This window comes from Cibotium barometz, chromosome 12 (genome assembly GCF_041138505.1).
Source record: "Cibotium barometz isolate CiBa-2024 chromosome 12, ASM4113850v1, whole genome shotgun sequence".
Lineage (NCBI taxonomy): Eukaryota > Viridiplantae > Streptophyta > Polypodiopsida > Cyatheales > Cibotiaceae > Cibotium > Cibotium barometz.
The window spans coordinates 6,934,529-6,952,190 of NC_141057.1; the positions used below are offsets into that span (position 1 = coordinate 6,934,529).

At 38.0% G+C, this 17,662-nt stretch overlaps 1 protein-coding gene across 1 annotated transcript; it reads right to left on the reverse strand.

Annotated features, from left to right (window-relative positions):
• Positions 1-12,443: 12,443 nt before the first annotated feature.
• Positions 12,444-13,239, reverse strand: LOC147633001 (antifungal protein ginkbilobin-like protein). The gene is made up of 2 exons (XM_086805770.1): positions 13,102-13,239; positions 12,444-12,999 (listed from the first exon to the last, which is right to left on the reverse strand). The coding sequence occupies exons 1-2, from the start codon at positions 13,192-13,194 to the stop codon at positions 12,574-12,576; spliced, it is 519 nt and encodes a 172-aa protein (XP_086661896.1). The 5' UTR covers positions 13,195-13,239; the 3' UTR covers positions 12,444-12,573.
• Positions 13,240-17,662: the final 4,423 nt, after the last annotated feature.

The window sequence follows — 17,662 nt, forward strand, 5'->3', positions numbered from 1 at the left end:
AAGAAAATGATATAGTTTGGCTTTGCATAGAAAAAAGACACTTAAAGAATATTGCCACGCATCCTAAGATGAAGTTGGCTCCTAGATTTCACAATTATCCAACAAATCAATGAAAATGCATTCCGCTTGGGCATTCCCACTCACTTGAAGATACATAACTCATTCCACATTAGTTATGAGGCCCTTTAAAGGCCCCACTCTTGTTAACCCTGTTATTAATGACTCTCCTCTCCTCGAGGATGAATCTGAAGTTCTAGTACCTGAAAGTATTATTGACCATGACCAAACCACCACCAATACTTGCATTGTGCATCATCGTTCCTTGGTGAAGTATAAGAATTGTTTTATTGAGGAATCACAGTGGATTCTTGAAACATCATTTATGGACCATTCACAATTATCCAACAAATCAATGAAAATGCATTCCGCTTGGGCATTCCCACTCACTCGAAGATACATAACTCATTCCACATTAGTTTATTGAGGCCCTTTAAAGGCCCCACTCTTGTTAACCCTGTTATTAATGACTCTCCTCTCCTCGAGGATGAATCTGAAGTTCTAGTACCTGAAAGTATTATTGACCATGACCAAACCACCACCCATACTTGCATTGTGCATCATCATTCCTTGGTGAAGTATAAGAATTGTTTTATTGAGGAATCACAGTGGATTCTTGAAACATCAATTACCCCGCACTATCGACACTTGATTCTAGCATACCACTCACATTCACATTGATTCTTATGGATACCGATTCGCTGATAGAGGAAGTGTCATAGTTCTTCCACATTGATCCTTTTATGGACATCGATTAGCCGACTGAGGCAGTGTCATAATTCTTCCACATGTTTTGTTGCCGATTCGCCGATTGAGGCAACATTATAGCATGAGGTTGGCCACCCTTTCTTTTGTTTATTTCAAACAACTCAGGATAACTTCTTTTTTAACCCCACGGTATGTTATGGAAATGTGAATCGTGGAATTAATTATGGAATTTTTTGATATTTTATGTGATATTAATGGTATGCTCATTTTTTGTACGGTTGACTGGCTATGCATGAGAGCATGGAGCTCTGGTCGCATCGTGATGGGTAGATAAGTGAGATTTAATGTGTCTTGTGTTATTGGTGAGAAGACGAAGTAGATCATGAGATTGAGTTAACCCCAGGAGCTCAGCTAGTAGCCCAGCGTGCATACAAAATTCCAGTCCCTGAAGCCATAGAACTGATGCAGGCATCTCAGTTAGCACTTCAGGGAACACATCTGCATACTCACTTAACCACTCTAGTTCTTTAGCCTTGCATTGTATGTCTACTGGATTCATCTTCACGACATAAACAGCTTGCCTCTTTCTGAGCCCTTTTAACAATTTAGAAGCCTTGACTAATTGCAGCACTGGGGATCCAAAAATTCCAATTCCTTGAACTTTATTCTCGTGAAGGTCAAGGAAAGAGATGGTTCCTTTGTGACAATGAATGTCAGCCTAATTCTTATGGAGCTAATCCATTCCAAGGACTCCATCATAGACTCCCAAGGGTAGGACTCTGAAATGGCACTTTGTTACGTTCCCATCTAGACTAAACTGAATAAGGTCTGTCTCAAGGTGTGTGAAAAGAATCTTTCCAGTGGTCAATTCCACTTGCATAGGTTTCCCTGATTTTTGATTTAGGACTAACCTATGCAGACATCCTGGGGAAATAAAAGAATGAGTACTGCTGTCCGAATCAATCAAAAGCTTGAATTTCTCACCCTGGTACTCTACTGGAGTTTGGAGGACTGAAAATTGACGCGGTTATTCCCCTGATGCTTTGTTGCGGCATAGATTTGTCCTTTTCTTCCTCCACTTCCTCAGCTATAGTGACGGCTCTAGCTGCTGCAGTCTGAGGTGGAACTCTCTCTCTTTGGTTTCCCCAATTCTGAGGGAGTTCGGAGATTGCTTTGCATGGAGGCTACAGGCTGAGTTGGTACTCTTCTGGGGTTGCCCTGATTTTGGCGCCGAGGGGGGGGACTGATACGAAGGACTTTGTCTCTGAATTCTGGGACCCTCAGAAGGAGATGGGCAATCCTTGAGCTGGTGCCCAAACCCCTGACATATCCGAAGCAATTGTTCTCACTTTGAAGCTCTTCCCTTGGCATTCTTGAAAAAGAACCGGAGTTCCTGAGAAAGAACTTCGAGGGAAAGGTCTTCCTTCATTCCTAAAACTTCCTGACTCCAGATTCTGGTTGGGACCTTGGTGTCTCTTTGGAGGCGGAAGGTTGGAAGAACTTCCCGATGTCTGGAATCTCTTGAACGATGAGGGAGTTGGCTTTGGTGAGACTTTAACGATGAAGTCTTTGGCAAAGTCCTTCGCCATTCTTATAGGTTCTGCCATAGAAACTGGCTTGGCATTCTTGACCACGTGTCTAAAGGTTTGTTCATTCCTCGAATGAACCTGGCCATAAGTTGCTCTTCGTCTAGCGGTGGTGAGAACTTGAGGAGAAGAGAAAACGCCCGATGATATTCTTCAATGGTTTTGCTCCCCTGGTTTAGCTCTAAGAATTCATTCATCTTGGTTTCTAAAAATCCGGGGGGACAAAATCTCTTCCTTAGATAGGCTTAAAGATCATTCCAGGACTGGGTATTCCTATCCAGATGATTGGTGTTGCAATGGTTTCTCCATGCCACCCTGGCTGTTTCCACAATTTTCAGCCTAGCAAGAGCCATTTTGGTCCTCTCGTTGTATCTGGTGACATCAAAATATTCCTCCATGGCTTCAACCCGCTTCTCCACAGCCTCGCCCAAGTTCTCCCGTTCACCTTTGAGGGGTCCTGGTGGCTGAGTTTTGTGAAGAGCCTTGCAAACCTCAGGGTCAAGCTCTTCTTCATGAGTGAGAGGGTCTGGCTGTCGGCCACGGTTCCCTCGCCTCATGATTTTCCTAAAAATGATACATTATTAAATTTTTATTTTGATTTTGTCCACGAGATCCTAAGACTTAAGAGGTTCGAAAAATAATTTCTTAAACAAGATAAATGATCTTATTGGAAATCTATGACATATGTCCGAGTAACAGATTTTTCTTCATTAATTCGTCATATAATAAACAATCACTTATATAACAGAAACTTTTCCACAAAACATTTCTTTATTTAAATAAAGGTTGCAATATGTACATAGAGTATCTCATCTTCAAAAAGTCAAAATCAAGGGAGCTACTATCTTCTCCTTTAGGAATAAAGCGACTAAGAAGTCTGTAGATATGGCAGGAAAGTCTAAAATCTCGAGGCGTAGGGTGATATACAATAACACCATGTATCACTTTTAGCCTCATCAAAATCATGGCCAATGAGATATTATGCCTCAGCATCGCATGCTGGTCGCAAGAGGTGTGGACATACTGCCCTACAAACCACTTGTGCTGCCGTCTCTCCGCTGGGTCAGGGAAATATAAATCCTCGAAATGGCTTGCGAGTCAGGCTCGGCTCGTTCGAGTTGTAGTGGAAGAGATGAGATACTGGAAGGTGAAAGTAGTCATATCTTGTGACTGGGTGAGGTCGGGAACACCAGATAAGTGTGGAACTTCCATCTGTAAAACCAAATTTCTTAATTAAAAATCTTCAATAATGAAGCTTAAATAAAAATAAAATACGTAAATTCTATTTTTAAGTTTTTATTATAAATTTTTGATAAGAATTCATTTTTCCTTATTAGCTTTCAAACAAAGCTTTGATACCAGCTGTGAGACCCTCGCCCCCTTCGTGGTGCCCCCTCCAGGGCGCTGGCGGCGGCGGAAGCAGCGTCAGCCTCATGCGCGGGGTAGGGATCCACACTCGGGGCACCCACAGATATCCGGACAAGAGACTAGCCCGACGGTTCCTCCGAAACCGAGCTCGATGGTTCCTCCGAAACCGAGCCCGGAAAAACTTCCCTCGCCCGGAAGGCACATGCGATTCCTCCAGGAAAATAATCTAACGGGAGAATTATTCTAATGAGTCAAAGTCTTAACTATTCAAACTGATCCGACCGAACCCGAAGTCACATGGTAAGATCAAAGAAGAGACTTGCACTTGGTCCATAGAATCACCGCTTTTTCCTCCTTTAAACGAGGCACAGCCGGCCGCTGACTCCCTCCCACAGAACAAGGGTCTTCCTAGGACTTAATCTAACTTATTTGTATTGCAAGAATCCCCCGATCCAGCCTAACCCCAACCGGCCCATGGGTTAGCCAACAGCCCCAACCACTGTATTGGTGGGGTTCCTTTATAAAAATTTGGTTATGTTTTGCCCGGGTAGTACCGAGGAAAAGAGTTCCCAGGCCCCCTAGCCGGCGTTTCAAAAAAAATTTAAGGTAGACATACCACGTACACACCCAATATGAAATTGCCATTATAACAGATTCGGCTGTCTTTAAAACAATCTTTCAATGAAAATCATAGTATTGCTGATCATAATCCTCCAAAATATTGAGTCCATTGTTTTACAAAAAATATCATCCAGACTCTCCGTTTGAAGACCAGCTGGTCAACCAACGAGATCCAATATCAAAATTTGACTCACAAAAGTCATTCTTTTCAGTTCATCTGAATCTTCCTCGACGTACGCATGGGTGTCCTAGCAACCGTGAGACCGTGCATCACCTGGTCAAAACCCACTAGGATCCTACTTAGGTGTCCTAGCACTTCACTCAGGGACCACTTCGTCGATCCTCGCCCATTGTACCGGAAGCGCACCATTTTAACCATACCGAGGCTGGTCAAGACCTTGGCAGGCTTTGCTCGCAAGCGACGTCCCTCGACGACTCCCTGCCAGCTGTTAAAATGAGCCTCTTCTTAGTTAAACACATACCAAATGCTTCCTCCAGCATTCTGGCGTAAAACAGCCCTTTAAAAGAAAAGAGAGGTTCTATGAAAGTAAAATTCCCGGTTTGAGATTGGTTCCAAAAAACCCTTTTTTTCTTAATCCACATCATTTGACTGAATGTCCAACTAGATTCTTGGTGATTTCGGTCAAGGAAAAACTAGGTTAATTCAACGGTAGTCTATTCTTTGTATTAAGAACTGGAATTGGTCACGAATTTTTTGCTTGATTCAGATCGAGATGGACAAGTAGTTTACTGACCATCCCTCTCACAGTCGTGGTCTAACCAAAATCATTCGGTTTATTTCTAACTTTGATTCCAAGGATTTTCTTTGGATAAACATCTACTGAACTTCTAACCGTAAGAAAATTCCAACTTTATGAATTTTATTCTAACCATAATAGATTAAGAAATGGTTTTATATGAGAATATCAGATTTTTATGAAAATACTCTTCTTCTATTTAATCTAATTTTGGGTAAATATCAATTTGGTGATTTATCCACATAAAATGTCTAAAGATATTCTTCTACCAATTTAATTTATCAACCCTAATTCTCTAGGTGGAATTATAGTGAAAATTTCTCTTTTGTTCACCAACATTTAATTTAAACCTTTCTCTACTTAAATACCATAAAAATTCTTCTTTTAATTAAATACAAATATCCATTTTTTCAAATATGCCAAGAATTCCACTTTTACTATTTAAATGATTGAATTCCAAATGTCATGGAAATTTCTCTTTTTTTATTTAAAATTTCTCATGCATAAATAAATTTATCTAAAATTTCTCTTTAAATTAAATAAAAATCTCCATTATTTTAATTATTCCGAGAATTCCACTTTTACCATTTAAATGATTGAGTTCCAAATGTCATGGGAATTCCTCTTTTATCATTTAAAATTTCTTATGCATAAAATAAATTTATCTAAAATTTCTCTTAAAATTTAAAAAAATTAACCATTATTTTAATATACCAAAATTTCTCTTTTTCCATTTAATTACATGGATCTCCATTATTATGGAAATTCCTCTTTTTGCATGAAAATAAAATTACCAAAAATTTCTCTTTTCTTTAATTAATTATTTATGTATAAATACTAAAAATTAGTTTCTCATGAATATGATGAAAATCATTCTTTTAACATAGGATGTCCCATCCTAAAATACGGTAGGAAGTCCTCTTTTAGCCTTATGCATAAAAATAAGATATGTATTAATTTCTAAAATTCTTGCCATAGCTTCGTTGCTATTACAGATAATTTTTAATTTTTATAGAAAAGAATAAGACTTTGTAATACAATTATGATAGAAGAACTATCCTTAAACTTAAGTCTAAATTATTGAATTAAATCATAAATTTACCATAATTTTATTAACCTAAAAGCATAAAAATACTATTTTCTTAACCTCTAGCTTAACAAGCTTAGAGTTTGGTTTTGAATTAAGAATTTATCAATGAGAAGCATTCTTTTTCTAAAGAATTAGCCATAGGAATGACTATTCTTTTGGGAGAGAGAGATATACATAAAAAGCATTCAAAATAAGCATAAAGATTAACTTTTTTTGTAATTAATCATTAAAGTTCTTAGAGAAAGCTTGATTTGCATTAGCAACAACTAATCAGAAACTTCTCAAGCTTGAGAGTGACTGAGAAGTGAAATCATTTGAGAATATTAACAAAAACCATGGAATTCCTTCTTATCTCTAGGTTTGGCTTGCTTCTTTATCTAGAAGTGAAGCCTTTAGTGAGTTGAGAAGAAAGCTCCAAGAGTTGTTGAAGAGAGAGAGAAGCTCCAATCTCTCCAAAAGTAGAGGATTTTTAAGGGATAATAGAAAATATGATTATTTTAATGTAATACTGGCATGGTATAGCTCACAGATGAGAATAAAAAAGAATGATGGTCTATTTATAGGTGAGGGAGACCACTAACTAAGTCCAACTAGGTTCTAGAATTTTCCAGCTTTAGTTTGGCTGAATTTGGACAAGATTTGGACCAGTTTAGCTCCCATTTAGATCCAGTTTGATCTAAGAGAGAGGAGAGATAAAAATATCTTATATTTTTTTGAATTAAAAACCCTCCCACACATGTGAAGGAGGCGCGTACCTCAAAGGTCCCCCTCTCCTTACCAAGGTGTCAAAAATTCATCATTTCTCCAAAATATCTCATTTTTTTAGTAATAACTCTTAATTTTTAACTAATAAACCTTGTACTCAGACAACTCTTTATCTTATGTGAGCATTTATTTATTTTTAGGTATTTTCTTTTATTTATTAGATTTATCTCATCCGAACACTTGGATTAATCTTATTGGCCCATAGGAACGTTAATTGGACCATAATCCAAATTTTTTTGAAAATCTAGACCCTTAGGCTAAGGTCACTTATATCATTTTTAATTGATTCCTAATGTACCTTGGAGAATTTATTTTGAACTTCTATTTTAGGGAAATATATTTTTAATATTAGGAGAATTTTTATATCTAAAAATATCTCAATATTGAATTACCTCTCTCTAAAATTTTTCTTCTCTCTAGGAAAAAACAATATTTTTTTGTATTTAGAAATAGGAAATGATTACAAGGGATTAAGCTAAAATCTTATTCATTATTCAGGCTGAGGAGGAATCTTACACTAGGTGTCAAAATAGTCCCCATGATCTCAAACAATGTCCTCCAAAATGAACTCATAAACTTCACATCTCGGCCATTAACAATTTGTTATGGCACTCCATGTAACTTGAACACATGATCCACAAACTGTTTTGCAACCATAGATGCTGAAAATTTTACCTTGGAAGGAATCAAAATGTGCCACTTTTGTCAACTGGTCTACCACCACATATATACTATCCCATCCCCTCGTCGTATGAGGAAGCTCTATGATGAAATTCATGGAGATGTGTGTCCATTTGCCATCGGGGATAGGCAAAGGCTGAAGCAAACCACCGGGATTATGCGTGGGATCCTTGTTTTATTAAGACAAGGCAAGCAACTTGTCACAAAAGTATACACATCCTTCCACATTCCTTTCTAATAAAAACTCTTTTGCACCTTCTTAAACAGACCCATGTGCCCCAATAATGGAGAAGAATGCTATTTGTCCAAGATACTCAACCTTTTGTGCACCCTTCCTTAAATCGCAACAAAACCATCATGCAAAGTGTCACTAACTCTTTGGAACTGTTGATTCATGGCTACAAATATTTGATCCAAGCGGTTAAAGAAATTTTCCTCACTTGCATCATCTTGAGATTTTTTCCCCAAGATCTCCATAAGCTGTAGCAATTTGCTCATAGTATTTTATTGATCAAGATATATCTTTTCCATCAATTGCACTTGTAATCCCTTGATTCTCAATGAAACCTTTTGGTATGTGTGACCCTTGATGCAAGTCAACATTACTTTACACATGCTCTTGAGCATCTTGTCTTGCATCTTGCCTTGCTTCCAGAACACCACCCTCATGCTCAAATACTTCCTTGAAAGCAGCCTTGGTCTTTGACTTGGATGCCATTGAAAAACGACCAAGTTGGATATGTTCCCAAACTCTGATTTACAAGCTATATAGCTCTATAGAAAGGCAATGACATGTAGAACCCCCGTGTATGATCACTCTGACCAAGGTCAATGCACAAGTACTCTTTGTTTTGACTTCTTTGAAAAGTCAACCGGTGAGTAATTTGCCACTTTGACAAAGTGAACAGAGTCCAATTCTTGAAGTCTTTAGCTTGCCAGAATAAGGAAAGAGCATAGTATCCAGCTATGATGTCAAAATTGGTTAAGTCTAGAAACCCTAATTTCTACAAAAACATGATATCCAGTGGAAAAATGGATGTGGTGGATATGGTGGGTGTTCGATTGGTGAGGTTTAAGGCTAGATGGTAAGCTTAGGGTATGGGGAACCTAACCCTATGCTCACTTTAGCAATATGAAGTGCTGTTTTGACTGGGCCCCTTAAACTTTCTATAGAATCTTATGATTAGACAAGCAATCGTTGTCGGAATTAAAGTGCTTGATAGCTTTAATTGTATCCCTTAGTACAAGATTTAAAGATATGTATAACCATTCAAATGAGATCTATCGATTCTAGACTGAATTAGGGTTTTAGGAGGTTGCACTTATGCATGGTTGATTTTGACCAAATTTCAACAGCATCTCCTTTGTTTTTGCAAGCAAATCTCTATATAAACTCGATTGAAAACCAATTGTTACACTATATCCCATTCTTGTCAAATCCTTGCCCAAGAAAATGCATCCTTTATATAGGCACTTGGAAATCGATGTAGGGCATTGAAGCTTGCCGGTCTCCCGACCAAGCTCTTTCCACTCTTGTACCTAGGTCAAAACTAGGCACAAGTTGGGACCATGTCTTCACCACCGGTACCGAATACTCCACCTTACCTCTTTTCCAAGGCACTCACAAGAGGCGGATTCAAGACATACTCCCCCCCGGCCTCTCCTCCAAATGTCGAGGTACCCTCACACATCACTTGATTACTAGGAATTGAAATGTGAATACAAGTGTGTGTGAGTTGTATAGCATGAACATGAAAGTGTATATGAATTGACTTATAATTGGCACTTATATTTGCATGCCATGGCCATCCAATATGCGAGGTTAATTTTGTAAAAGAGGTTATTCAGTAATACAATCGTGCTCCTTGATGTCCTCAATCCCCATTACCTTATGTGGGAACAACTCAATGTAAAATATACAAGGAAACCCCTAAAGAGAATGAAAATTTGACTTCAATGACCCTTGATGCAATCAATGCATAACATGATCAATGAGACCTATGGGCATATGTCCATGCATGTAAATTAAAAAGAAGTCCAAGGCAAACTCTAATTTTAGGGAACTTTCCCTAAAACTTTGTTTCTCCAATAAACCCTAATCCCTTATCCATTTTGATGCAAGGATGACATAGGATGATAGAGGAAGGCTTATTGATGAGATTGAATGCCCTGGATCCCATGAAAGTATGTGGGAAACCCCAATTTTGAATGACATAGCAAGGATGACATAGGATGATAGAGGAAGGCTTAGGATGACATAGGATGATAGAGGAAGGCTTATTGATGAGATTGAATGCCTTGGATCCCATGAAAGAATGCCCTGGATCCCATGAAAGTATGTGGGAAACCCCAATTTTTTAGAAATTTAAAAATGTCAAGAGGAGGAAATTGCTCATGAAATTCCTTGCTCATACATAAATTGATCACACATGCATTTAGCAAAGCATGATGAAGAAGATTGTTGAAGAAAATTTCCAAATTTTATAAGAAAAAAAAACCTGATATTTCTTGGAAACCCTGATATGAGAAGAGCCAAGAAATTGAAGCATTGATGGATTGAAACTTTGCTTACACATCTGTTGAAGCTTTGGCTAGTCTTGTACTGAGCATTGATGATATTTTTGGCCTCCGATCTCCCATGAATCATAGGCACCCTCCTCACGACCAAAATCACTCAAATCACTCACCATTTAGAGCATTACGTTTTCTTAACATGTTAAACATCTTGTTTGCCATAGCTTTGAAGCAATTTTAAGCATTGTGGCTCCTCAAACGGTGTAGAAAATGTGCAGCTGAACTACAGCCTCATGGGCAAATTTCGTGAGAAACGTGAGCATAAGGGAGCTTAGTACAAAGCTTATAGCATGGCCAATATTCCAAGTTGATCAATGGTTAAGATTTCTAGCACTAAAAAAGCTCCATAGGCATCAAAATAAAGCACGAAGGGGGAAGCAGGGTAAAAATGTTTTGACTTAACAAGAGAAAGTAAGAGACTTGTGTATTCATGATTATCAAAAGGTACCAAAAATATGGTTCATGTGGCATATATACATGACCCCCCTTTCACACTATCACAAGTGTTGTCCATGGGCTGGTCAATTGGCCTTGGGCCCATTAGTCATATGAGACCATTCCACTTGCCTCTCTCCAATAATATTGGGTAGCTTCTTATGCACCTTTGCAAAAAACGTATAAGCACATTCTCTCAATCAATGAAGTCTGAAAATTATATCACAATATTGTATACATGATAAATAACAACATACCTAGATTGAGGATTGATATCCATATCCCATTTTGAAAATGATGCATCAAAAAGAGCACTTGAAGGGCATTGAACTTTGATCTAATGGTTTTTAAAAGCTTTGTTCTCATCACGGTTTATTGGGATTTTTGGAAAGAAGGTTGAGGAGATAATGTGCTCCACTCTATGCCAATATGCTAAATTGATTATGGAAGGCCTTGGTTTGTTAGAACTCCATACATCTATGCTTTCTTTCTCGATGCCATGAAGCCTTTCCATTGAGTAGGAAAGGAGATAGAAGATGGGAAATTTGAATATAAGATAATACCTCTCATTTGCACTTTGGACAGCACTAAATTTATTGATAGAAAGGCTTATTATTTCTTGATTATCTTTTGAATAGTGGAGCAACCTAGAAAGATTCTTAGCCTTGAAAACTAGAATTCATAGTGGAGATGTAGGTGCACAAGGAAACATTTGCACATGCTGCATGCACTTGTAAAAGACTAAAAAGGCAAAGAGGGAGATATCAATTTACGTACATAGCTTTGGAATAGTAGAAAAGCAATTTCTATACAAATTTGCAAGAGCAGAAATAAAATTTTCTATAGAAACCTATCTATCTTGCATAGCTAGAGGGTTTTCCAAAGATCAATCGAAAGAAGTTACACATTTTTTTGATAAGCTATTTAGAAGCTAAAATAGATGAGTAAGGGAAGCTAGACACATACGTCTAGAAAACGTTGACATTGTGATACTAGGTTAAGTTTCATGATGGTAGATGAAGGAGTGATATAACTAAGTAAGAATTGGAATCTATTTTCATAAACTCACAAATTGATAGAGTGAAAAAGGCTTGAAGGTGATACATGTACGAGACTAAAGTTGTTTTCTTATTTTCCTTCAGAAAAGGGTTATATAGCGTTAGAGAAAGGCATCCTGATCTACTAATTTTTTCCCTGGATTTAAGTCCTAGCATGCGAGCTCTTTCACCAATCCCATCCATATATTTTTCATAAAAAAACAAGCGGGATGGATCGATTAAAATGGGCACAAGACGTGCTCTTCAGTTTGTGCCATCAATGATATTTCTAGTGGGAATGCATTAATTCCAAAACATTAATGCTATTAGCATGAAAGCTGAGGTTAAAATATAATGGCATTGTTTTTATTGTCTCTTGATGCCACTTTATATGGCACTTGGCTAGCTACCAGCAGAACTACCATTTGAGCCCACCCCATCACCAGAACAAGAAGCCTTATTCAATTTGTAGTAAAAATGTGACGCCCCCTTTCTAGCTATTACTGAATCAAAGTTCACTACTTAGCAATCATGATAGTAGTTAAATAATAGCTACCTAAGAAGACATAAATATTAGAATGCATGATGATGAAGTAGATGAAAAATTTCAAAGAAAACATTTGGAGAGAACAAACTTGGCTGGGGAAAGAAGTGAGGTAGGCATGTTGGGTTCGTTAAGTAGTTCACATGACCCTAGGTAGCGAGAGCTGTAGAATCCCAATATTGTACAAAGAAACATTTGAAGACATAATATAGAAGCAGATTAAACAAAGAGTTCTTTACTGTAATTCATGTATGTAAATTCACATAGGGCATTTAGCCTTCAGACCTCACATTGTTTTTCCACCCCTAGGTAATTAAGCGCTTCAAGGGAAGGTCCCCCTCCACCCTGTTTAGAAATAGTAGTTCTCGTAGCGGATCGAGCAGTCGTGGTAGCAGACCTGTGCTCCAATGGCGTTGTTGCAGATGCTCCAGATGTCCGTGGAGAGCTGCTTTAGGCACTGCTCGCAGATGGAGGGGCTGGACACGGAGGCCGGGCATCCGGCCTGGCCGAAGGCGGGCGCATTGCCGCCGCCCCAACGGGTCTTGAAGGAGTAGCCCTCCGTGTAGGGGGTATTCTCCACCAGCTCGGCTAGCAGGGCGCCCAGGTGGCCCCAAAAAGCGCTCCCCTGCGGGATGCCCTGCGTGTTGCACATGCTCGACACGTACGAGGTGTCCGCCGCTGCAGCCGTAGCAGAAGGCCACCCAGCCGCCCAAAGCAAGCCGCATGATACCACGACGAGCAGAATCGCCACGGCGCGCGCCATTTTGCTCGAAAACTGCAAGACAAGATCAAGTCCTATAACTTTTAACACAGGTGAATTGCCAACTCCTCAAACAGGTCGAATAGTTATCTCCCTCAGGATATGTTAATAATTTACCTTAATCACGGGATGACCCGGGGTGAAGTGCACAAGACGAGATTGATATAAATCTCGCTCGATGATGAAGGCAACGGCAGTAGCACCACACATTTATAGCTACAATTTCAAATGTGACTGAATGGAAAAAGGTCCCCATCTCCGAAGAAAAACTTAGTGCGATCCGAGTAGGTGGTACAGTTTGAATATAAACTGCCTACTAGCTTATAAAAAAAAGCACAAAAAGCAATACGTTGCGTGTTTATTATGAATCAAGGTTTGCTTAGCCGAGCTCGAGTTGACTTCGGTTGTTTGTTGTTTCTACCATCATTCATACAGACAGGAACAAACTCGTTTTCAACGATGGGTTTACCCACTCGGAACTCCTAAGTGCGTTGAATGATGACAAGAAGATCCACATAGAGGAGAATTTGAATCGTCAACGCTCAGGCTAAGAATTATCAACAGATTAGGGACAAAAGTTAAATTTACTTCACGTGTGAAAACGACCTAAAAGTGTAACTCAAGGTTGATTTTCGATGTGGTCCTTTTTAAAATAGCATGATTGTACAAAATTTCTGAATCGTTTCTACCTGGTCTAAATGTGATTTTTGATGACCCTAAAAAAGTAATGGTTGATTACAATGCCATAAAAGGGCATGACAAACATCAACAATCCATCGTGTTCTACTTCATTGCCTTAGCTTTGGTACTTTTACCTTGAGATCTTTTTGGTTCTTTTCCTTGCCAAAAGCTCACTCTCGTAGGAGCTATGCCTTCTTTAGGCGGCGTATCGAGCTTGGGGTATTAAACTCATGTAACTGTTTATGTAATCTCCCCTTATCCTCTTGCCTATATGCCACCTTACAACAATAGACTACAAGGTCTAAGCTACATGCAACTCATGTGACAATAGCTTACAATTACTACTTCAATTAGCTGAGTAGAGGATACACACTTCATTTCATGATAAGACAAGAGAAGCGAAGTGCATACATGTCCTTTACCATTCAAAGTCATTTAGAAACTTGAAAGACCCAATACATGGACCCAAAAAAAAACACATCCTTTCATTGTTGAACTTGGTCAACCAAGGATAGATTTAGCAAACGCTGACATGGGTTTGCAGTTTTGTTTGTATTACTAGAGTAATTACAATTGGGCCTTAGGTAAATAATAATACAGAGGCATAATTAAATATGCAATCAAATACAAAACCAAATCCCTCATCAGTTAGCATGTTGACCTTCACTCAAGCTAGGCGCATACTTTGAAAAACTCCCATTCTTGTGTAGGCCCTAAACCCTCCTCAGCATTACTAGTGTTTTTGGCTTCGTAGTCTTCAAACCAAATCCCTCATTAGTTAGCATGTTGACCTCCACTCAAGCTCGATTAGTTCCCTTGTTTATCGACCACATTTAAGCCACTTGTGCACTTAGTTAGTAGTCACGGAGATTAACATCTATCAACTAGATATGCATGGAATTAGTATTATGATTTTTCTAAAGCTAAGGAGCATCCATATGGTAAATTGAAAATGGTTTAGAAGCATGGCACATGCAAGTCCCTTGCAATGTTAATGATGAAAAAATTGTGTTTTTATAGCTTGACCACGTATCCAAGGCATTTCACTTTAAGGGATGCCCAACTTTGTCCTTTCAATTCCCAAAAATACTTATTCACACTCCTCCTTCTAGCCGTGGGTTGGTCTTCATCATACCTCTTGGACATTCTTAGCCAAGACACCAGGCTAGGCTCCACTTACACACATGCAAGGGTGATGTATGGGGAATGTGTTTTGAGTAAGTTATAGAGCCTCTCAAAAAGCCCCTTATTGTTGCCAATGGGGAATTGCAGCTAATCCAAGATGATCAAAAATTTTAAAAAGAAAATTGAAACATGCTAATGCCGTTCACAAAACTTTTATACCAATGTTGTTGTGATATCATTGCTATGGAAGCATATGCCACTAAATATTTTGTGAAATGTACTGAGGTCCATTATGTTGATGACAAATGAGTTGATTTGAAATCCCATGGAGACGTTCATGATAATACATGTGGAGAAAAATGCAATTCTACTCATGTGAACATCAAGTTAACAAACCCCTAATTTTAAACTCATTATACATTCAACTACTTTAAGATAATGGAGGAATTCTAAGGGTTGTAATTGAATTACAAAGAAAAAGATGTAAATTAGCTTCCTTAACTTATCTAGTTTTCCATGAAAATGAACCAGAAATGAATGCCAATGATGTGTGTGTAGTTTGGGCGTAGGGATGCTAATTGTAGAGGTAACAAAATGAAGGATCCCATTATGCTCTAAACAATGGATAAGAGATTGGTGCTACTATGGCCAATTGCACTCATTGTTATTTTGCTTCAAGTGTTGATAAGTCTACCTTCTACATCCCTACTATGCTAGTTATCTACTAATGTAGATAGCCAATATCAACAGGTGTAGTGGATGGAGCCAAACTACTCCTAACCTGTTATTCAAAAGAAAATTCCGGTTGGATTTGCATATTATTGTGGTAATTTGCGAAGCTTGGTGGCACTTCTATAGATGTGGTGTTACGGGAATATATTTTAAGCCCTCTTAGAAATATTATTATGCTCTCTTAGATAATTTGGGGATGCTCAGATTATCTTTGCGTCGAGCGAAATCATGTTAATATCATAGGTGATGCCATTATAAATACTTATACTTTTGGTGTATATTGACGTATGTTTGGGGCGTACGATGTTTGTTTCAGTTGGTTTGTATGGAAGGGTGATTCTTGGGTTACTTACACATGGAAAACATGTGTGTGGTTATGGTTTGTGTACTTATGAAATATAATTTGTTTTACCAATTTATTGTTGGTTATAGGTGAAGAGGATTCTAAAGATTGAGGAGAATTCGCACATAATTATTACTTGGTACACATTTTTATAAACAAGCTTTGTATATACATGTGCTAGCTTGTGCACATTTTGATTTATTTGGAAAGCCTTAGTTTATCAAGAATAAATTTAAACTTTAATATTTTGTAAAATAACAAAATAACAATGAGTGCAATCGGCTATAGTAGCAAAATAACAATGAGTGCACTTATTGTTATTTTGAACCCTAGCGTCAATTTATGGACACTCTATTTTGAGCATAAGAGAGTGTTGTGCAGCCCCTTTTTGTATTTTGGGAGGCTATCATGGTCTAATTTGGAATAAAGTAATGCGTAAATACTCATGTGTGAGGACAGGCCACACACATGAGGGGGGATGATTGTACCCAATCTTGGAGTCGTGATTTGTGAGCTAAGTATTATTTATTTTTCACTCAAATATTGAATATGTTGGACATGTGGTATTTGATAACTTATTTGATTTGATTTAATCAAATTCTTGCAAGTTTCTTTTAACTCTATTTTCCTAGAAATTGGATCTGTGGTATCAGAGCAAGGGTCTAGGAAGATGGAGGCAAGAATTGAAAGCTTGAAAGCTTGATTTAAAGGTTTTTGAAGAGTTGCACTCTATTACCCAAGGGGCAAAGACCAAAGGATAAAGGGGGTGGCAAACCACAAAACCATAAAACCACTTTCTTCTTGAAAAATGGTTTTTCCAAAATTAATAGCCTCACATTGATCCAACCGTATAGATTGAATAAGCTTCTGAAGGAGGTTTAAGCCCAATACTCCAATTGCTAAACCATTGCAGCAGTAGGAGGAAATCCATAATGGATGGTGCATAATCTTCCATAAATCAATTTGTGGAGAAACTACTTTTACAGGCTTCTATTTTTGGATTTACAAACAGAAGAATTAGAGTAATATTTAATAAATCCTTCCTCTATCTCCTTCTTCCCATTGGAGTGCAACCAGCGACTTCCTTTTTTTTAAATCCTCCGTGTTGGAGAGCATTGGTGGGTTTTTACAGAGCCACGAAGTAGCTTTGTTTCTTTAAAATCTTTTAAGCGTACTAAATCTTAATATTAAAAATTTTAAGCCCCAAGATAAAGCTTTATAATATAACATAAGCTTATATAAGCTTCAAAAAGACTATCTTTAAAAGGTTTATAATATAACATAAGCTTTATAATATAACATAAGTTCTTATATAAGCTTCAAAAAGACTATCTTTAAAAGGTTTCACAAGGGGGTTCAAAGAAAAGAGGGAAAATTCACATTTTCAGGTTGCAAGAAAATTCACAAAAAATTTTCAAAAAAGATTTCATCTCTTTTCTAAAATATTGGAAGCCTCTTGCAATAAAACATTTCGGCATCATAGGACATCAAAGAAATATCGGCAACCCTTGGAGAATGGTGTCAGGACCAACCATAACGGCGGCGAGTTCAATGATTCAGGAGCTAAGTTTTTCGTCTTCATTTATTTACTTGCATTATTACATCACACTTCTTTATCTATTTATTTGCAATGGCCACTTTACCTGCATAACCTACTATGCAAGAAAAAATCTTAGCACTACAAGAGCAAATTGCTAGTGAGCGTAAACTCTGATGCAAATTAGAGCATCAAGTGAAGCATTCCAAGCACAAGCATAACCCTTATTGGTAAAAGCAAGGTCTTCCTAGAACATTGCC